This window comes from Alligator mississippiensis, chromosome 5 (assembly GCF_030867095.1).
Source record: "Alligator mississippiensis isolate rAllMis1 chromosome 5, rAllMis1, whole genome shotgun sequence".
Taxonomy (NCBI): Eukaryota; Metazoa; Chordata; order Crocodylia; family Alligatoridae; genus Alligator; species Alligator mississippiensis.
Genome location: NC_081828.1, coordinates 204,153,524 through 204,176,757, shown reverse-complemented (window position 1 = coordinate 204,176,757; position 23,234 = coordinate 204,153,524). Strand labels below are relative to the sequence as shown.

Sequence of the window (23,234 nt, the reverse complement as noted above, 5' to 3'; positions counted from 1 at the left end):
CACAAAGTTAGAGGTTTACTGCCGAAAACAAGCATTTGCTCACAGGTGACAGCACTGAAGCGTCTAACAGAATATCCTTTAAAGTTTGAGTTACGTTCCCCTATTTAGATCATTTAGCCACTGGCAAACTTATAGTTTTTTGAGCCTCTTGGAGTTATTTTTTCTGTAGCATAATTTGTTCTTAGACCTGTTGTCTGCGGCTTTGCTAGTTGTATCAAATACATAAGAACAGAACAAATGGGTTTTGACAGGTTTAATAGTCGCATAGGATGGGAAGGGCTTGTCTGGGACAGAGTCAAGTCTTCAATTATGACAAGCAGCATGAGACACCAGTCTGATTCCTAAACATATCAAGCTCTGTCTTTAAAAGTAGTTAGCTTTTGCTCCCCTACCTTTGTGGCAGGTCCAGTATTTAACAGGACCTACAAAATGTCTTTCAGTTCTTTTTTTTATAGTGATATTTAACCTTAGCTGTAAATTACATGCCTTTCAGTAGTTAAAGGAACTCTAATGCTGTTGACCAGCCACAGCTAAGTGCCGTGAGTAGCTGTCTTTTCAGCAACTAGTCATGTTAGTTTAATTGGTTAATTTTACATATACTTACTGCTTCTACAATTACCACTTAAAAATAACAGGGCTGTGTGAAGTTTTGGTCGCTGATTTAATCTGGAGGAGATTGGGCCCAGTTCAGCGGCTGAATCTCTGAATCAGACTAGAATCAGGAGGCCCATTAATTTCTCCGAATCTAATAGGAAGCCTCTGATTTCAATTCAGTGAGATCTGACGATTCGGAAATAGATGCAGCTTTATATATATATTTTTTTCTACATACCTCAAGGTACCAGATGGCTCATGAATGCTGAGATGGTGGGGAGGATGGAGCGTGGGGGGGTCCTCGGTACACTCAGCAGCAGCCCCGGAAGTGGACCAGAAGCAGTTCGGGTCCACTTCCCGGTCTGCCATGGAGCGTGTGGGGGACCTTCCCCCTCCCTCGACCCCTGCCTGGCTCACCAACTGGTGCTGCCTCGGTCTAGGGGGGTACTTGGGGTCCCCCCACGGCCTATTGCCAAGCCAGGAGGGATGCGGGGGGCTCACCCACGCTCCTGTGGGATGTTCCATCCACCCCACCATCTCAGTGTTCACAAGCTGTACCTGGTACCTCGAGTTATATAGAAAAAACATATAAAGCTGTCTATCGCCGATTCTCCAAATCGGAATCGAATTTTTGGATTTAGATTCGGCCTAATTGGATTGGGACAGTGATCTGATTTAGTGAATCGAATCGCTGTCCCCTAAATTGGGCAGAGTCCAAATCCAAATTGAATATGGCCTGCTTAGCACACCCCTAAAAAAAATAAGATGGACCACAATACAAAACAGTAAAAATTCTGTAACCAGAACCGAAAATGTATTGGCTAAATTTGTCCTTTTTGGGACAACTGGGAGCATCAGTTTCCAGGTGTAAGACTTGAAACATTTGGTTTAGAATTGTGCCCTTCAACCTTCTGAACTTTTGCATTTTGCAGCTTTCTTGCTGTTGAACAAGGAGGGCAGAACAAAAATATCTATGCACTGATGACCTATAACTTTTCTATTTAGTAGTGATAGTACATTGGAAGTGAGATTGTGACACTAGCAGATTACGCATTATATGCAAGAATTATTTTAATGGAATTATTTTTACTGTTTGAGACTTGTAGTGTCAGTAGTTCTTACTGAGAATCTGTTGGACACCTGATGAAAAATAGGAGGCTAAGTGAGATCAAATCAACCACCATGGGTACATGGTATAAGAAACCTTGTAGGAGTTGGTTTGCTGTTAGGCATAATATGTCCTAGACTCTTTCCCAAGAACAGCAGAACATTTAACCAGTTCAAACCTAGGGGGAAAATGAGACAACATATTGTGAAGTTAGAAAAGACATAATTAGTGAGCTTACATATGTGCACCTTTTTATCAACTTATTCCATCCATTCAGGTCTTTGGGGATTCTTTTTAATAATTGATTTAAACAGATGTTGCTGTCTGTTTTGGACCAAAAAATTGACCTACCTTAAAATTTGCTAGAAATGTTCCCTGTAGCCTACATTTTAAGAAATATGTCAGGGTGCCTCTAATTTATTGAGGACTTCCTGCCTGCAGTGTTTAAGCAGCAGCAATTTCCTAATGAATTCTGTTCCTTTATACAGCAAGAAAATAGCAAATGTGTGGTGTCTTCTTATGGGCATGATCTTAGAGGTGTTTATGGTCTTGGTGTTGACAAGATCAAGCGTTTGCTGTTAATTATCAACTTGGAAGTGTGGTGTGACCAAACACGAGTAGCAGAGAGTTCTCTTCCCTCCCTCCCCTTTTAAATACACGATGCTTTGGGTTTTTGTTCACACTGCACACTTCTACCTCATTTCACCCTAGGCATGGAGCACCTTTCAAACCGGGAGTGTTTTTGGGTTGCCTTATCTTCCTGCTGTCACTTACCCCACTTTTGGGCTGAAGTCTGCCAGTAGAATTGGCTTGTGTTCATTCTTCTGTGTGCGTTCTGTAATAATCTGGTACTGCTTTTACACAAAATAACAGTATGCCAATTAGACAGAGTAATGAAGAAGAATTAAACTTCATTCTCCATCATGGCATTGAATATTAATGTTAAATTGTCTAGGGTGTTAGTAATTCAGTTGTTTATATGTGACTAATCAGTGGGTGTATTGTACTTTTGTCCCTTGACACTGATGGTTCAGGTATCAAGGCAAGCTCTCACTTAGTCAATGTTTTGATGTTGCTAGAGAAGTAAGTGAATTGAAATGACTTCTCATAATGGCATCTCTGTTTTTGATTACAGTGTTTGCCTTTTTTTCCATAATTCTTTCATCCCCACTTGTGGAAGTATGTGATTAAGTCCATACCTGGAAAGGCAGGCAGTTAATTTCTGATTTGTGACTGGTAGTCTGTCGAGGAATTGTGAAGTGTATCTCTGCCTTTCCCCCTTGAGGTTTCCTCCAAAAGTCACTTGCTTTTATGTTTAGTCCCTACATGATGAGATGCGTTTTTAAATTTTGAATTGTATTTTATTGTTTTGTAAATGCATGTGTGTTAGTATATTGCTGTTCTTATACTTAAACATTTCCAAGAATCTTGTAAGAATAGTCAAGTATAATTTAACTTAGATATTGTAATCTATGCTCTCTATAAGCTATGTTCATATATACCTGCTGTGGATATATACACTTAAAAAAAATAAATTAACTGAATATGCAGGGATACTTTTGATGGCATAAAAGAGCATCACTAGAGATTTCCACTCCTGGGTTTAAAACCTCGGGTATGAAAATTCACCTACACGTTATCACTTGAAATAAGTTAGAATTTTTGGAGGGGCAGCATATCAGGTGACTAAAATGTACTCGCAACATCACATCCCTTGTCAGTTACTTTTCAGGCAAAAAAGCTAATACAGTTCCAGCTCCCGCAGGGATGCTCTGAGTTTAGCTTGTCTAGAGATACTGCATTTAATGAGGTATAATTACAGAGAATTCTTCCCTTACTCCACACTGGGATTTCCTTACCTCTGTCCTGCTGGAGAAATCCTAATTTAAAATGGGATAAGGTTTGTCACAAGACACATCCAAAATAACACCCTTTTGTTCTCAATGTAAGCATGTTTCAAATGTGGTAGGTAGCTGCTTCTATTTGTAAGATTGTTTGCTGGCTTTGCCAAAGGAGGGCTCATTCCAGCATATACAATCAAATATTCAGTACTAAGTTTTGAAATTTAGAAGTCTTCCATGGTGTTAATTTTCCCTGCACAGATAGAACTGAGAGACTTTAGAGAAATGTGGGGTGGTTGTTGGATTGTTTTGTTTTTCCTTTTTAAGACTGCTCTTATAAGGCTAGAAATATAGTCCTGCATTTTAAACAGTTAGGAAAAGCAAAACAGCAGCAAACCTTTTCCAGACCCTTCCTTCCACCCTGTTTTTTTTTTTTTTTTTTAAGGCAAATATTGTATCCCTTGCTTACAGGGACTAAGTACTGCAGTTTGTTTTTTGTATCATGGTAGTTCCCAGAAGTCAGCCAAGAATAGGTTTGTCTTAACGGGTGCCGCACATTTGAACAATGATATATTTTCTCTGTCCTATCTTACAATAAACGTGTTAGAGGAAAGGACCATAACATACAAAGAGAGTTTGCAAATATCTTATTTTTTATTTCACAGTACTTTAAAAATTCTTTTTCGTTAATGTTTTGTTAAATACTTGAAACAGAGGAAGGAATGCAAAAGGACCATTGAAGAGCTCAGGACAAGATGGAAGAAGGAGGGAAAGTGAAGGAGTGGAGCATTGAAGAGCAGTTGAAGTGAAAATTTGGGAGGAAGGGGCAGGGGAGGTTGAAGCCATGTAAGCAATGCAGAGATGGTGGCTAGGTCGAGGTGGGCAAAATATCATTCGTGGGCTGGATCTGGCTCATGGAGGGACTTTGTCCAGCCCATGGTGGGTCCCAGGCACTGTCCAGTGCCCCGCTGCCCCCTGGTCATGCACTGGGAATGGGGCAGTTCCACAGCTAGACTGCTTTTCTAGGCAGCCCAGGTGGTGGTGGTAGCTCCTTTCAGGTGCTATTGCCACTGTCCTCAGCCCCATGGTACTGGCAGGTACCCATGCACACAGCTTTAACTGTGGCCTGCCCTGTGCCCGCTCTGGACTCTTAACCAGCTCCGGACCAGCTGGAACCCACGTGCACAGCCCTGACCCTGGCTTGCCTTGTGCCTGTTCTGGACTTGCCCACCCACACCAAGCAGCAGCAGCAGTGGCGGTGGCCAGGCAGAAACTGCTGCTTGGAGCAGGGGAGAAGTAGCCTCTCCCCCTCACTGCTGCCAGGCCCTTCTGGCTGCAGCTGCCTGTGCCCGGGCTGCTGTGTGGCTCTTGCACTGTCACTGCTGTCCTGCTGTGTGGCTCAGAGGTGGTTGTGATGACAGAAGAGAGGAGCTGCAGGGCAGGTGGCTGTAGCAAGAAGCGCCCAGCAGCAATGATGGGGAGGGGGCTGCTTTTCCCCAACGGTGAGCAGCAGCTTCTGCCTGGCTGCTGCCGCTGCTCACCTGGGGTGGGCAGTCCAAAGCAGGTATAGGGTGGGCTGGGTTTGTGGCTGTGCATGCGCATAATGGCTGGTCCCATCTGCCAAAACGAGTCCAGAGTGGGCGCAGGTTAGGGCTGTGCGCTGACTGGCTCGCAGCTGTTCCCCGGAACTGCCTGCATGGCCCACAGGCCCAAATAATTGCCTGCCCCTGGTCTAGACGCTTTCTAACACTGGACATTTCATTCCAAGAAGCCTTTACAGTGGAGAAATCTGATAAACAAATTGCCCCTAAAATGTATAGATGTTTCTTTATACATCATTTGTTTTAACTTCCTTAACCTACATAACAAAATCCAATAGCTGGAAGTTCTGGCCTCAAGGAGCCAAGCAGGCTTGTCACTTGCTTCAGAGTTATAGCTTCTGAAATGTTAATGTGTTTGTTTTTCTGTGGAAGTGATGTTAGGGGTTAATATACAGTATTTTTTTTTCCAAAAAAGCAGGACTTTCTTGAAATTAGAAATTGCTAACATCCTATTTTACTCGTTATTTCAGTCAGTTTTCCCACTGGTTCTCTGAGTTCTGCTTCAAATTTATATGAATTACTCTTTTTGGTACAGAAGAACACAAGCTTTAAAAATGCCGATAGTCAACAACCTCTTGGTAAAACGTGTCAGAATAAACCTCCGAAATTGGGTATGACTTAATGAGTCATTTAATACTAAAATGTCTACAGTGGGCACAGGAAATGAATGGTGGATTGCAGATTTCCTTTTATGCAGGTTCTTTATATGCGAATTCGCCCTTTTGTGATGAGCATATTTAGTCCCATGATTCATTATATCTGAGGTAAATTTGCTCTTGTGCAATCAGCATAGATGCCGTGCCGCCTGCCCCCCTCCCCCCCCCCCCCCCGGGTAAGTCTGTAGGGGGGAGAGGAAAGGGCCATGGCCCCACACACCCCAGCCCTGGCTGCAGCGGCCCCAGGAGTGGCCAGTGCCAGTTGCCTGCAGCTGCTAGGCTGTACTGTGCTCTGCCTGTCCCCTTGTGCCTGGGCTAACTCCAGCTCCCAGGCTGTGCTGTGCTGTGGTGCAGGCAGCTGGTGTCAGCTGTTCCTGGGGCTGCTCCAGCATGGGCTGGAGTGAGCGCAGATAAGCAGAGCCCCTGACAGCATGGGGTGCAGGACTCACCCCAGCCCTGGCTGCAGCAGCCCCAGGAACGGCCGGTGCCAGCTGCCTGCACCAGGGCATGGGGTAGCCCAGGAGCAGAGGTGGATGGGGACAGGCGGAGCATGGTGCAGCTCAGTGGCTGCAGGCAGCTGGCGCCAGCCACTCCTGGGGCCGCTGCATCTGGGGCCGGGGTGAGTTGCAGCTCTGTACCCTCTGCTTCACTGCCTTGTGCAGTCCCCTGGAGCAGCACCCGCTCCCTGCCCCTTCCCCCTAGTCCCAGCCTCACTTCCTCCTTCCCTCCCTCCCTCACTGCCAGGTAAACCTGTCCCTATTTGTTACATTGTAAAGTGGGCTAGCTTTATGCAAATTTGATTTATGCTGTTCTCCGGGAATGCATGGACAGCATACATCATGGGAAACCTGTACTTCAGTTGAGGTAGGCTTTTGTCTGTATCCCATAATAATTGAAGGGTTTTTTTCACGTGTGGATTGAAATGTTGTTGGAAATGGAAGAACTCCTTGTTTGGGTCTGACGATACGGCGCGAGGTTCTCACAACCTTACAGATTTTCTTGAGCATCAGTGTTGGACTTTTGGGTCATTCCACTCTCCAGTTTTGGATAAGTGATTGTATTTGCTGGCAGTGATTAGTCTCTACCAAGCTGTTGCTGAAGAGTGCCTAAACTTTGGTTTGCAAGAGAGGTTGCAGAGTTGACGGTGAGACTACCGTGCAGTACTTGAAGGTGTCTGCCTCCTTGCACTGTTGATCTACATTAAGTTTTCTCTGCTATGCAGTGCCCAACCCAGAGCAAAGGGGAGTTTGGCAAGGAGGTTGCACAGCACAGATTTAGTTTTCTGTGAGAAGTAATTAGATTATATATATTTTTATAGTATTAGTTTCTCATAACCCATTCTTCTAAAAAGTTGCTTGGTTGCTTGTAACTCATTATATTATTACAGTTATTTGACAACCTTTTAGCCAAGATTCAACTCTCATGGATTGCCTTCCTGAATCCCATAGGCTCCTCTTGAAGAGTTCAGGAAAAATAAGCCTTCTAACTTACTGGACCCTTTAAACAGGCCTCTCCAACTTGGCTGGGTGCTGCAGGCCACTCGCTCTGGGCTGCATGCCCTGTAGGCCTCAGGCTGTGCTGCATAGTGCCTGAAGCACCACAGAGGCTGCTGGAATGCACTGTGACCCCCCAATACATGCATATGCCACGCTACATAAGCCCCTGACATGCCCCCCCCCATGCCATACCATGTGAGCTCCTGTTGCTTCCCATGGCCCTGATGTCCACATACTCAGGGGGTTTGTACATGACACCTGGTGTGGTCTTGCCATGCAGCCCGCTTTCCTCCCTGCCACGCAATGAGCAACTCATTTCACACTACTGATGGAGATGTTGCATGGGGTCCTTTGGTGCCCCACCCCCCTCCACCCCAAGCCCTCTGGCCATGAGCTTCCTCAAACCCAATGGTTTGGCAGGCAGCAGAAGCTGGAGGAGGGGGTGGGAGCCCAGGGACTCCAGAAGAAGCAGCAAGAGAGCAAATGGGGGAGAACAGTGCCCAGTTGCAGTTTAATCCTTTGGGGGCTGCATGCGGCCAGCAGACTGCCCTGCTTTAAACTATAATCTTAGGTGATGTCAATAGACAATATAAAATGAAAACTTTAAGTGAAAAAATATTTCTTGCAGAAATCTTGTATAGCTGCTGGGGTTTTTTGTATTTTAAAGTTTTAATTCTATCAAAAGAAAAGGTGCCATTCATATTTTCTGTATGGTGTTCTCATTGGAAAATTAAAGGAATTTTTGTTTTAATTGGTTAAATTTATTCTCTGCCACAAATATTGTAACAAATTTGAGAAGTTTGTTTTTAAGAAGAAATAAGATGTAAATTCATGGCAAGTTCTAGTAGTCCTTCCTAGAGCTAAGTACAGAGGACAAACTGTTGGCCATCAAAAGTTTGTCTCCATTACAACCAATATAGCTCTTCCACTAATTCATCAGGTTTTAGATTTGCATATGGGTCAGCTAGTTAACAAATCCTGCCTTGCCTTGGTTGTTTTGTGCTCCAGCTAACTGCTGTCAAGGTAGCAGTAGCAGTTCAAAGGGCACCGCTTCTGCAGTTGGCTGTGTAGGACTGATGAGCTCCACCTGATTGGAGAATGGCACCCTTTGAATCACAAGTCAAAGCAAACAGCTGAGTAGCTGATTTATTTTTTTGCAATCCACTGCGAACTAAGTGGGTTGCAAGCCACCTCTGTGCAAAAAAATCAAAGTTTTTTCTTGTACTATATAACAATTTTAATTTTACAGAAGTGTAAATCAAATGCAATCTGTACATAATTATCTGCAGGGATCCAGGTTTTCTTTTTTCTCTGTTTTTAAAAACATGCGGGTTTTCTGCAGATTCCCACGTTTTTTCCCCTTTAAAGGAGATTTTCCCTTGCAGGCTGATGCAGAGCAAGCAATGTGGCAGGGAGGTGGGGCGCAGATTTCTGCAGGGCACTGCAGGGCATGGGGCTGCAGCTGGGCCGGGCCAACTTTGGGCAGGAGCCATCTTCGTGGCTCAGTGGGTGGGACCAAGGAGTGCTGCTTTGCCATGGCTGCCAAGGTTTGGTGCCCCCTGCCCACCCAGCAATAGCAGGGGGCACAGCTCTGTGCTACCACTGTCTCGCTACGGCGGTGCTCCTTCATTCGCACAGAGATGATTCCTGCTTGGAGCTGGTCCTACTTGGTTACGGCCCCCCCGCCTTGCTGTGGGTGCAGAAATCTGGGAGGCCACGTGCCTCCCTGCCCCCCTAACGTGTCTCCTGTACCCACACCCTTCATAGCATCATAGAAAATTAGGGTTGGAAGGGACCTCAGGAGGTCATCTAGCCCAGCCCCCTGCTCAAAGCAGGATCATCCCAGCCAGAGCTTTGTCTAGCTGGGTCTTGAAAACCTCCAAGGATGGAGCTTCCACCACGTCTCTGGGTATCCTGTTCCAGTGTTTTACTACCCTGTGAATGAGGAAATTCTTCTTAATATCTAACCTAAACTTCCCTTGCTGCAACTTGAGACCATTGCTCCTTGTTTCGACACCACTGAGAACAGTCCAGCTCTATCCTCTTTCAAGTGCCCCTTTAGGTAGTCGAAGGCTGATATTAAATCCCCTCTCAGTGAAGGAAACGGGGAGAGCTCTGATTTTCCATGATTAAAAAAAAAAACAACAACAACAAAAAAACCCCCAACAAAATCAAACACCAAAATTTATATGTATTTAGAATTTGTTTTATTATAATAACTGAGGCACTGGTAGGCTTTGATACTTTAGAGAAAACCAGGTTTCCTAAATCTGGAATTGAATTTAACCATCCCAGGAAAAAGAACTGAGTTTTTTCAGCAGAGGTCAGAAGGTAGAAGTGCTGGCACTTGTGATCTCTCCTTTATTGTTTACGAATGGGGAAAAAAAAATCATTTTCACTAGGGGACTTGAAATATGATTGAAGAACAAGCCCATGACATTTCCCTATGCAGATTGGGCATATTTAAATTGGGTACTGTAAAACAGTATTCTACATCTTTTTTTTTATTTTGTGATGAGTAACTGTACAATTAACTTGGATTTTCTATTCCTTGAATATTTCCTCCAGACAAGCAAGATTGTACACAATCAGAGAAATAACTTAGAAATGTGTAAGGTATCTTGTCTTTTATACCACTTAATGCTATTGATACTTTGTGACTTAAACACTAAGGATCGTTCCTTTAGTCTTTTTATTTTATTTATTCAAAGGAGATGGTATTCAATCCTCAAACAAAAAACTTATGTTTTATAACTTATATTTTATACATTTCAGATGTAGCAATATCATATATTGTAACCAAACAAACGTAAGATCTCTTGAAATCTGCTCAATTTGAAACTTTACACAATGCATACTTTATAATACCAGAAATGTACATGACGTGGAGCTCACAAAGTGTTTTGTCATTTGCTCATTAAGTTTTTTGTTTTTTTTTTAAATAATATATATATTTTTTTAGCATGTTGAAAACCTAGTTTGGGCAGTACCCACTTTTTTTACATCCTCTTTATCTTGTGATGCAGGTGACCAATGAAACATTGGAATTTCAGGAAGAAACAAAAGAGGAATCGGATGAAGAGGAGGATGATGATGAAGAATCTGGACGACTGCGTTTCAAAACTGAACGAAAAGAAGGAACAATTATTAGGCTTTCAGATGTTACAAGAGAGAGAAGAAACATTCCTGAAACTTTGGGTAAGATTCTGTGGCAGTCACTACAAAAGAGGACAATAGTTGAAGGACCTAAAAGATTAGGTGGTTTAAAACTTTATTCACTATTTAATGTCTTTCCAAAGAGGAGAGAGAACAAATCTCTTCCATTAGCTTGCTTTATAACCAGCTGTTCCTCTGTAGCAGTATAATGGTATGCTGTAAGAAGCCAGTGCAGTGTTTACTCATTGAAACTTTGTAGTTCCTTAAACCAGTACAGCAGCTGCCTATACACTTGGAATAATCCATTACTGTTTTAGTATGTATACCTTTTAAATGTTCAGAGTTTTCACTTGATAATGTTTACAATTAAGATATGGTTTTAAACTAGAGAAAACTAACTTAATGGGTTTGTGTAGCAGCACTGAACATATATTTGGTACATCTTTTTAGTATTTAAGTGGGTAAAGGCATTCTTTGGTTAATCCCAGTAAGACTTTTTCATCAATTAGCTAATGAACTGATAGAGCACTGTGTGCAGTTTCAGTAAAAATAAAGAATTGATTTTTAGCTGTCCCTGACTCGACCCTGTTTTAGCTTGTCTCTGTAAATAAAATTACATTTTGTTAGCTTTTAAGGGTTTATTTCAAGGTAGCAGGTTATTCCCAAGGTGTTCAGTTATGATTTTTTAAATTTTTTTTTACCATATTTAGTTGAATACAAGATGAGGTGTGTCCCCCTCCCCCCAATTAACATGGGGGGGAGGGGAGGAATCCACTCATTTTATAATTGCATACAAGGAAACCTCACTAAATACTAGAGGTACACTGATACATCGGTCAGATAGCGAATCAGTACCAATTTTATGAAGAAAATTGTCTATATTGGATATCGGCCCTATGGGGACAATAAATACCCATGCTGGGCGCACCTGCAGCACAACACAGCACAGAGCAGAGCCAGCAGTGTGGAGAGCTGCCTCCAGCTGGTAAGTTGGAAGGGGAGGGGGCAGATCAATGCCCCATGCAGCGAGGGAGGGGGCAGGGGCAGGCACTGCCAGGTGTGTGGGGGAGTGGTCGTGGGATGGAGGTACGGTTCATGGGAGAAGGGTGGCTGCTGCTTGCACCCTGGGAGGGCTGTGGGGAGAGTGAGGGGGGACATGTGCCCCTGGATCTGCACAGCTGCAGCCCACACCGCAGGGTGGAGCTGGAGCTGCACAGCACTAGCTCTTCTCACCAGGAGCTGGGCTCGGAGCGGGCTCCAGTGGCACTCGAAGGAGGCTGCAGCCACCCCAGATTTGCCTGCAGCTCTGCTCCCAGCCCCATGCTGCTGCTTGGTGCAGCTGTGGCTGAACACCCCATCTCCACCCAAGCGCCGGGAAAAGCTGTGGCTGCGGTGGGCAGCGACATGGGGCTGGGAGCAGAGCTGCAGCAAGATTTGGGATGGCTGCAGCCTCCTCCCAGTACTGCCGGAGCCCACTCCGAGCCCAGCCCCCAGCAAGAAGAGCCCCTTGCAGCACCGGTTCTGGCTCCACCCCGCAGCTGCAGCCCACCCTGTGCAGATCTGGAGGCACATGCCCCCACCCCATGAGCTGTGCCTCAGTCACGTGCCTCCCCTGCCCTCCCCCTCACTGTGGGGAGACATTGATCTGCACCCCCACGAGTCACTGGTGCCTCCTGGATCTGAGGGGACACCTGCAGAAGCCGCCCCATCAGGGGGGTTACCACCCCACTAACAGTATTTTGTCAGCCAGCGGGGCCAGTGGCTTCTGCAGCGCCATGTCAACCCGGGGCATTGGGCCGGCAGGCCAGCCGGGCACTACTCCCACATGATGGGTTAGTGCAGCCCATCTGAACAAGATATATATGGTAGCGCTCAGTCCCCTTCAGTGCCAACTCTTCTTTGAGTGTGCCACTACATTACATACATTTTGACTTCCTCTTCACTCCCACAGCTGAGCTGTGCCTTTCTTTCCCATTTCCAGTAATTCCAGTTTCTTCACCTGCCTTAAATGTTTGGCAAACGTCACAGAACCAGGCACAAAACAGTTCATGCAGAATCCCTCTGTTGCCCCCTCTCCTAAATTGCTACATCTATGTTTAATTTAATGTTTATTGCTTTCAAATTGGTTCCTCACATCCATGTGCTTAGTGAGTGCAGGGTCTGACAGAAAGGAAGGGGGAAAGGGGCTGCCAGGGGAAAAAGGTGGGGGATACCCGACACCTCCTCCAGACTTTCTTTCCTTTCTCTAGCAGTGGGAGGGGGACAAATTCAAGGCAAACCTCTGATAATTAGATTCTACACCTGGAAAATTATAAGAACATTTATAATTTTTTTTCCTTGTATAGAATCGAATTGGGGGGCTGTCTTGTAATCAAGGCAGGCTTCTATTCAACTAAATAGGGCAAACATTTTGGTATTTAATTGTCCTACTGGAGACCACTGTAGCTACGACTCATTTAATAGTTGCAGAACATCTAGCATCTTGTAGTGGTATAAGGAACACCAGTATGACTAGAAATAAACGTGAAATGAAGCAGATTAGCTGTGCCGGGATATGTCCCATCAAAACAGACGCATTTCATTGAGTGAAATGCATGGCTTTTTTCATCCTGCCTGCAGATGCTTATTGACTTAAGCAAGGCTTTTGATATGGTCTCCCGCAGCATTCTTGCAAGCAAGCTAAGGAAGTACGGCTTGGATGAGCAGACTGTAAGGTGGATAGAAAGCTGGCTGGATCATCAGGCTCAATGGGTAGTGATCAATGGTTTGATGTCTACTTGGCAGCCAGTATCAAACGGAGTGTCCCAGGGGTCAGTCCTGGTTTTGTTCAGTATCTTCCTTATTGATCTGGAAGAAGGGATGGAGTGTACCCTCAGCAAGTTTGCAGATGACACCAAGCTGGGGGGAGTAGTAGATGTGCTGGAGGTTAGGGCTAGGATTCAGTGTGACCTAGACAAATTGAAGGATTGGGCCAAAAGGAATCTCAACAAGGACAAGTGTAAAGTCCTGCACTTACAAATCAATAATCCCATGCACTGCTACAGGCTTGGAACCAACTGGCTAAGCAGCAACTCTGCAGAAAAGGACCTGAGGGTTACAGTGAGCAGTAAGCTGGATATGAGTCAACAGTGTGTCCTTATTGCCAAGAAGACTAACAGCATGCTTGGCTGCTGTTAGGAGCATTGCCAGCAGATTGAAATGGAACTAGGTTCATCTAGTTTGCAGAAGAGAAAACTGAGGGGAGATTTGATAGCAACCTTTAACTACCTGAAAGGTGGTTCCAAAGAGGATGGAGCTAGATCAGAGGCAAGCACAGCTTCCAGGCAGGATTGCTGCTAGACCAGGGGCAAGCATTAGTTCTGGGTGGGATTTTTCTGCTGCTGCTGCAGCCACCTGGGGAACTGCTCAGCTCCTTCAGCAGCACCTCCTGTCACTGCTGCAGTGCTCCTGGCAGCAGGTAGGGTGGGAGCGTAGGGCTTGGGCCTGCGCCCAGTGGTGTGGCAGGAGCACGGATCCCAAGTTGGCCTGGTTCTATCATGCAGGGCTCCTTGCAGCTTAGGTGCCGCTCCTGGCATTCGTGCACCACTCAGGAGAAGCTCCACATGATGGTGCCTAGTGGCCTTCCTCACTCCCTGCTGCCACATGCTGTTCCCGGGTCTCTGCTAGAAGTGGTTGGGAGTCCCGCTCTGTGGAGCCAGGCCAGCTCAGCCCTACTTCACGGCAGAGTCCTGTGAGTTGTATGTGGGAGCAGTGAGCAGGGCCAGGCCAGCAGCTCCATAGTGTGGGCCTCCCTGCTGCAGTGTGCAGTTCTGATATTGTTCCAGAAGCTGCACACGAGTTACTGGGAGCCCTGTGTGAAAGAACTGGGCCAGCTTGGCTGCCACGTGCAGATCCTGGAACTGGCTGGAGCCATGTACCACTGAGGGGCTCTGCCTGCGCACTTCAGGAGGGATGTGGACAACCTGGAGAGGGGCCAGAGAAGGACCACTCGCATGATCAGGAGGCAGCAAGGCAGGCCCTACGAAGAGAGGCTATGGGACCTGAACCTGTTCAGCCTCCACAAGAGAAGGCTGAGGGGGGATCTAGTGGCTGTCTACAAACTAGTCGGGGTTGGGGGGAGACACACACGGACCAGCAGGCATTGGGGGAGTCCCTGTTCCCCTGAGCACTACCAGGAGTGCCTAGAAATAACGGCTATAAGGTGGCAGAGAGTAGATTCAGGCTAGACACAGGAGGCGCTACTTCACTGTCAGGGCAGCTAGGATCTCAAGCCAACTTGAAAGGGAAGTAGTGCTAGCTCCTACCCTGGGGGTCTTTAAGAGGAGGCTAGATGAACACCTTGCTGGGGTCTTTTGACCCCAATACTCTTTCCTGCCGTGGCAGGGGGTCAGACTTGATGATCTGCTCAGATCCCTTCTGACCCTACCAACTATGAAACTAGGCCATGAGTGCCCTAAAGGCCTATCACCTGTTGCTGCTGCCACCAGTGCAGGGGCTGTGTGCAGTGGGAGCCCACACACACTTACTCCACCCCCAAACACTATATACAAAAGTAAGACTTTATTTGGTCTATTATGCAGTCATCTCTGTATACACTATGCCAGCATTTCTCAACTCATGAGTCGCGACCCAAAAGTGGGTTGCAAGACTATATGAAAGGGTCACAAACAAACTTTAAAAATGGATTCTTCTTTCAAAGAAGAAAACCGTGGAAATCCGTGGCTCTTCCTTTTCAGGCTGGCAGAGTTCTAGCCGGCAAGGGGCTGCTTTGGGGGTTCCCTCTGCCTCACACATTGCGGGGTGGGACCTGGGGGTAGCAGGTTGCGAGTAAGGGGCACTGGGTCGTAACTGGCCATTGGTGTTTACATATGGGTCCTGCTTCAAACAAGGCTAACCACTGCACTACGAAAATGCATGTAAATTGGGACAGAAATCTTTTTCTTAAATAATTAAAATATGTTATAATAGATGTTTGGGGGGGGTGTTGGAGGAATATGATTTGGTTTTTTTTTTCTGGTTCCAAGATGCCAAGCCCCCCCCCCCCCCCCACGGAGTACTTCCACAGACAGGAGGAGGGGGACGTCTGGTGGCAGAGGGCAGGGGTTAGGGTGCAAAGTACCGCCCAGCACCTGCTTTGCGGCCCTCAACAGCTCATCAGAACTCATTAAGTGGCCCTCCAGCCAAAATAGTTGCCCACCCCTCAGCTAAACATTTCTCTGTGGTGGCAGGTGTCAGAGCAAGGAGCCAATTGTCTTAAGTTGCAGCAAAGGAAGTTTAGGTTGGATATTAGGAAAAAGCTTTCTTACTAGGAGGTTAGTGAAGCATTGGAACGGGTTACCTAGAGAGGTGGTGCAACCTCCATTCTTGGAGGTTAAGGCCCAGCTTGACAGAATGATCTAGTTGGGGATGGTCCTGCTTTGAGTAGGGGATTGGACTATATGACCTCCTGAGGTCCCTTCCAGTCCTAATTTTCTATGATTCCATTCTTCTGGGGCTGGGGCCACTTCTGGGCAGCTCTGAGGTAGTCGAAAGGTAAGTGGTGGGGAGGAGCAGGAGGTGGGTGGGCAGGCAGCAGTGTGTCAGATGTAGGCTTGAGGGACAGGTGGCAGGAGGTAGCCTCGGGGAGTGGGGGGGAGGGACGGGGACAGGGTAGGGGGGTTGGATTAGGCATTGGAGACAAGGGGTTGGGTAAGTGGCAAGGGAGGCAGGCACTGGGGGGAGCTAGTGTAAGATGTGGCAGGGATGGAGGGGGCAGGTGACAGTGAAGTAGAGGGGTAAGTATAAGGGTAGGCACAGGCATTGGTGGGGGGTAAAAGTTGGGGTGGTCTAGACCCTCACTGCTTCTTTGGAGGTGGGGGTTGACTTCAAGACTCCTAGAATTTTCCTTGTGTAGAATCTAATTATTGGGGGCCATCTTAAATTCAAAGTCATCTTGGATTTGTGTAAGTATAGTAATTGATTTTTTTTTTTAAGGGGAAAAAAACCTGAAGGTATGCCTGTGTAGTACAATGCAATGATATACTAACAAAGCTTTCAGTTTTGGGTATCCAAAGCTAAATATTTCAGAGGATGGTACTACATTTTTCTGTGATGTATATTTAAAAGGAGACATTTCGAGCAACATGAAAAAAATACTGTGGTGTCATTATGAAGTTTTAATCAAGTTTTACGTACCTCTTAGACAAGTAAGCAGATGCAAGCTTCAGAATACAAGCTATTTATGAACTAGTTGCTCTTTGTTTGGTATTTTATATTTTGGTTTGCTAATGTCTTTGTTAATTAAAATGAGAGTTTTTTATGGGTTTTTGTTCTGCATATGAAAGGGGCTATAGTAACTGCATTCAGTGGTGAAGTAAGCAGTACAAAACGTGTCACTTGCATGCAACTGTCAGCAGTACCTGTGGAATTCTTCGCAGTCTTTTTTAACAGGTACGACTGGTTTAAAAATGAAACTTTGTTAAATAGCTACTACATCCCTTTACTTTAAAATCTGAGCATAGTTGAGAAAACACTTAAAGAGAAATTAACATTTCAGTTGAAGTTACAAACGTAATTTCCATCCTGTCACATTTTGGTGACCTTTTGTGACAGCTTGTCTCTATTGGAGGAGTGCATTCTTACTTGCTGATTAAAGATGTCATTTGAAACCATTTTATTACCAGGGATAGTGAAATTAATCTTGACATTTTGAGCCACTAGAAAAATAATTGCTGATTCACTGCATTAACTGTGTGTGTGTGTGAGAATTGTATAGTCAAGATTAGAAGAAGCGGGTGCTAGTATTAAAAAAAAAAAAAAAAAAAAAAAAAAAAAAATCTTTCATGAATGGATTAGAGACTTTCCCTAAATGTTTCTTCAGCTATGAATGTGGAACTGGTGTTTTGGATAAGTTTTAGGAGGGTAAATATTGTAGGAATAATCTGAAATCAATTTCTAGGGATACTGCATTCATCTTTGGGGAGGGAGGAAAGTGTTTTACCACATGCGTGTTTACTATGATTAATTCTTTAGTGACTGTAGAGTTCCCAGTGATCTATACAAGAGACTTATTTCCTTATCCCTTAGAAGGGTAAATAATTGTTGTCTGTGGCTTGATGCTGAAACCTAAGAATATTCTTTAATCCTGTCATTCTCCAGGCTCCTCCCCTTCTTTGAGTGGTTAAAAAAAAATATTTGCCTCAGTTTCCACAACTGTCTCTAGAATTATAGAAAGTCACAAACAAAACTACAGCTGTTAATGTGTTTAGTGGTATTGATCCCTACTGTGTATAATATAATCTACATATGCGAGGAATGACAGCTATTGCTTTTAATAGATTGTGGTTTTTTGTCTGAAATGTCAGCTGTTAATACTTCACTATTTGTCTTTTTCACATGCATGTAGAAACGTATTGTGTTATAAGATCAGGAATTGTGAGTGCTGGAAAAACAAAGTATAAAGCAAAAAGTCACATAATTTAACTTTGAGGCACCCTTAATGCCACTCGTTTTTAAGACAGTTCATGTTGTGTGTGTGTATATATACATTCAAATAGAATTATACTCATGGTATTTTTATTAGAGGTGCACTGATACATCGGTCCGATATCGGATCGGTACCCATATAAAGAAAATTTGCTGTATCAGAAATCGACCGGTTGGGGCTGATAATTTGGATGATAAATGCCTGTGCGGCATGTGTCCACCCCCCTGTAGGGAGGGGGCAGGGCAGAGCAGGTGTGGGATGGAGCTGTGGCTCTTGTGGGGCAGGGGGGAATGTGCGGGGCTCTTCTTGGTAGGGGCTGGCCTTGGAGTGGGTGCCAGTAGCTCTGGGAGGGGGCTGCAGCCACCCCAGATTTCACTGTAGCCCCGCTCCCAGTGCCACTGCTGTGTGCCCACCCAGCCCAGCCCTGGCTCAATGCTTCGCCTCCGTTTGTGTGCCAGGAAGAGCTGGGGCTGTGCCGTGGCAGCAGCACTGGGAGTGGGGCTAGGGCAAAATTTGGGGTGGCTGCCACCCCCTCCCAGTGTCCGCTCTGAGCCCAGCCACTGCTGAGAAGAGCCCCACACAGCCCTGGCCCCAGCCTGGAGCTGCAGCCCACCCCATACAGATCTGGGGGCATATCCCCCGCTCGCCCCATGGGGTGCAAGCAGCAGCAGGAGCCCCTCCCATGAGCCGCAGCTCCGTCCTGTGCCTGACCTGCCCCAGTCCCTTCCTCACCGCGGGGGGGTCCTTGATTTGAGTCCCTCCCCTTCTCTCCCCCCTCCCCTTACACTGCAACAGACTGACCAGCTGGAGGCAGCTGTATTGGAAATTGGATCAGTATTGAATGATATGCCTCCTTAAATACCAGCTATCAGTATTGGTCCCCAAAACCTCTTATTGGTGCACCTTGAATTTTTATGCTGTACACTGCAGTTACACCCCCACACACAATTAGTATATATAGATACACTCTCTCTCTTTACAATATATAAATATATCTTACAGTGTGCAGCATAATACCATGGGGATAATACAGTTTTAACACATACACGTGTGTGTATCAGAGGTCAGAATAGTCTGTGCATGCACTGAGAATGAGCTAAGGATGTTAAGGGAACCTTAAATTATTGTATTTGATATGAGTGCTTAAGGCAAGTGAATGTCCTGTAATCCTGCATTGTTTCCTGATGGATATGTTGTAGAACTATTTGTTGGGATAGGATCTAAGCTAATGACCTTAAATTAATTTTCTTGTCTTTTTAAAAAAGAAAGGGAATTAAAGCTTATCATATCTCCTGATATCTAATGCACGTTTTTGCTCCCAGAGAAATTTTTGGTGAGTTTAAAAAAAACTGGGTGAAATTCACAAAAATCCTATCCCCATAACTGTCATCTTCACAGCGCATGTAATAGTGCCTAAGGTAATTAATGTGGCAAAACCCTGTTTTTGCATATTCATACTTATATAAGATTTTAACCTTTGTACTGAAAAAGCTGAGCATGCGACTTATACCTAAATGTAAAATGCTGGGCAAAGGGATATTGCCTCATTTCCTTGCCAGGCATAAGAATTCTTAACCCTTTTCCCCCAGTTCTCTTAGGGCATATCTTGTCCAACCCCAATTCCATTGTATAATGGAGCAGGACTCTTTCAAAATTAGTAACAAACTAGGTGCATGGCAGGCTGTAACAACATGAACTTTATCTCCTAACCACCTGCTAGGCTGTCTGTTGCAGGGAAGATTAAAGAACCCTCTAGGGCGAGAGATTCTTTTCAGCCCCGAAAAAGGAAACTTGCATGACGCATACAGCAGATTCCTTCCAGATTGCAGGAATAGGAGGAGCTGTTGCTTTCCACACAGTGGAGCCCTGGCTAGAGGACTTGCTTGCCCATGCCATGGGTGCACAGGGCTCAGTTGTTCCCTTTAGAGACCCAACAGTCATTTGTGATGCCTCTGGGGTTTCCAGCTCCATCTGGGGCCATGGTCTGGATGACCTATCTTTGGTTCTTTGGTGGTGGGGCCTTGGCTTGTCAACACAGCTTCAGAATCCAGATTTCCAGAATGCAGCATTTTTCCCCTGCCATTGAGTGTTGAAAAACTAGAATGTGATCGTGAGCAAGGGATCGGGGTAGCGGGTAAATGGCAGCGATGTTCATCCTTTGGTTTCTGAAGCTCACTGACAAGCCGTGTAGGCCATGATTTAACCATAGTGGGTGGCCTGCAGCTTGTGGGCTGCTAGTTGGACAGCCCTCAGCTAAGTTTTCCCACTTCCTAATTTAGTAGGAAGCTGAGATCCCTTAGGTATGGTGGAAGGGGAAAAAGTCAGAGAACCCTCTTGCCTCTGCCAAATAAGGCAAAGTCTTTCTACCTATGATGCTTGTGGGAAGGAAAGAGCACAACATCTAGTGTCTCCAGTTACTTTTGGAGAAAAACACAGGGAGGAAAATATCCTTTCTTCTTTTCAGCAACAGGCAAAAGCAGCATATGAGTATAATGCATCTTGAAATTTCAGGGTTTCTGCAGTTTTTACTGCATTATACAGTGCTCAACAAGTTCTAAATATTCTGCTTTTCAGAAAAAAATGGTCTGAATGTTGTTCAGGCTTCAACACTCAATAGTTAGGCCACTTGTTCTTTTTTCTTGCAAAAAAATGCATCCTTTGCAATTCAGACATGGAATTGTATCCAGCAACATAGAAACAGCTATGGGCACAACTTCCCACATATATTGCACCTCAATCAGTTGTGGACTTTAAGGCTTAATTGATACTATTTCTAAGTTTGTTTAAAAAAACAGTGATTTAAGTAGCTTTATGTCTTCTGCCAGTTTTGTGGCTAGATATTCTAGTGACTTTCCAGGACTGTCACACTACTACAAGTTAGCTAAATCAGTGCAACTTTTTAACCTTGCATGAGACATGCTCAAGTTGCAGTGATGTTTTGCTACAGTTGTATCACTACAGGTACACATGGAGATAACTGTTGCATTGTGCTGATGCACCCTGTGGCAGCTCCTCATCCCCTTTTTAAAGCAGTTACGTTTACTCAAGACTCTCCTATTTAAATTTTGGCATTAAGAATTGGTTAGTTCTTTTAATTCAGAAGTAGAATTCTCAGGTTATTGCCGTGTGTGAAAATGCACTTGTGTATGAACTGTAAGTACACGCATACTTTTCAGCATACAAAAAATACCTGGGCAAAAATGTCAACATTAGCATTGTTAAAGTAACTGACTCGGTAAAGAGAGGTTAAGTTAATTTTCCAGAGCAACAAAGCATAATTTTGTGCATATGTAGTAATAATTGTATTAGGTTTATTGAATGTGTCAGAAAATGTACCCCATTCAAATGTGCTAAATAGCCCGGAAAAATGCTGCTTACGAAACTTTCACTTTGCTTCCTTGAAATGTAGCACAGACTTCATTAGGAGCATCTGTGCGTCTGTAATTTGATCTCCTGACTCAGTTATACAGTGGTTGCTCCTTGACTTGGTTTTGGGTATTGTTCTGGGCTTTAACTTTGTTATAAGGTCCTAGTTGATTACTGTCTACCACATTTAGTCATGTAAATGTAGAGACAGCTGTATTAAAATTCCCAACTATAGGCAAGTCCTAAATCTGTAATGCCTTTTATATGTTTAGTGGAGAATTTAGCCATGTATATAGGATGTTGCATGGTTCTTCCTGCTGCTTGAAAAATGGGATAAACTGAATTTGTTTAAACATTCAGAGAATGTCTTTGGTAAAGAACAGACCCTGAGAGCAGAAAGTCAAACACACAAACCTAAGTTATGACGGAAAGTGCAATGTAACCTGCAATGTTTGCAGATGCTTCCTTTGTGCCGTGTACAGTTTCCAGTGCCGGCAGTCTAGCTTCTGTTGCATCACGTAAACAACTTGTATAACAAGGCAAACTTTAGTAGTAAAGTAATGTTTTCTTTCATGTTTTAATTTCATTCACTGACACTATTTATCTTTGCAAAAGGAAACAAATATGCCAAGAAAAAAATGTTCTTTTAATGAAATGTTAACATGCCACCTGAAGGAGATCAAAGAACATGTACGTTTTCTTGTGACAGTTTTCTCTACTCCTAGTGGTGTCTTCCCTAATCTTTTCTGTGTCTTTTCAACATGTATCTAAATGTACATTTTTCTCATGTAACAGAACTTTCTGCAGAAGCCAAAGCAGCATTACTTGAATTTGAAGAAAGGGAAAGACAGTTTAAACAAGGACGGTACGGCTCAAGGAGAGGAGGGAGGAGAGGAGGTTCAGTAATGTGTCATGGAATGGGAGAACAAAGAAGAGACAACAATGAAAGGGGAAGAATGAAGGATCACAGGCCTGCATTGCTGCCAACGCAGCCATCAACAACGGTACCTTTTAGTGCATAGTATTTCCTATTTAAATATGCTTCGAGAAATCATTTACGGGGGATAAAAAGACATTATTCTAACCTGTGAATCATTGTGCAGTTATTTTTTTCAAAAATTGATTCTAGCTTTCGGAAATGATCTTTTCATAATAGTTTACAGAGATTGTAAAAAAACGTGAAGCGGCATCTGCTGCTGTCCTAATGGAGCTTATGGTAAAAGGGTCCTTACCACAGAGTAATCATGGAAATATGAGGAACCTTGTTTCTGCTTTGTAGTTACAGAAACCTGATATTACAAACTCTGCAAATTTTCAGGTACACAGCAGATAGATAATGCAGCTACTTCACTTGTTGTTACTATTCTTCAGTATAAACAGATAAAGTATTTTTTCTAGATGTTTGAGACCCTATTTAGTTCTGTATTACTGGTTGCTACTTTCCGTGAAAGGAAAATATAATTCTGTGGAGTGTTCCTGTCTTTCAAAATGTTCAATTAAAAAAATGAGGTTGCATTAAAAACATAGTGAAATATTCTTATTTCTAACATGGCATATTCTAACAGGAGGCAAATAAATACCTAAATGAGAATATGCACGCATCAGAAATGTAGTTGCGGCAGCTTTCTGCTCCAGCAGTTTTGGGTAATAGTCCTTGGACTGCAGGTGAGTTAAGTTCTGTAACTGCAACTACAAGAGAAGGACTGTTGGCACAATAAGGATCACAAACTATTAAACCTTAATTTGTCTTAATAGTCAAATTTAAGGTTTGTCTTATCTAAGAATAGTGCCAGTGATCAAGAAATAAATATAAATATAAAGACTTATTTTTGTTGTTCTTCATGATCTGCCATCTGCATCTCTAAAGTCTTTTTGGCTGATGAGTAATGAAATTTGAATTACTGACAAGTGAATGGAATATTCAGTGGGTAGAAAACCAGACTTCTATTTT

The 23,234-nt window shown here is 44.2% G+C and overlaps 1 protein-coding gene across 11 annotated transcripts in view; it reads left to right on the top strand.

Moving 5' to 3' along the window:
• The window catches only part of RBM33 (RNA binding motif protein 33), a 173,390-nt gene that overhangs the window by 36,400 nt on the left and 113,756 nt on the right, over positions 1–23,234 (top strand). For all 11 annotated transcript variants that reach the window (XM_014608999.3, XM_014608998.3, XM_019498869.2 and 8 more), the window contains exons 7-8: positions 10,323–10,494; positions 22,079–22,287. In XM_014608999.3, the coding sequence (XP_014464485.1) occupies positions 10,323–10,494; positions 22,079–22,287 (381 nt within the window). The remainder of the gene's footprint in view (positions 1–10,322; positions 10,495–22,078; positions 22,288–23,234) is intronic.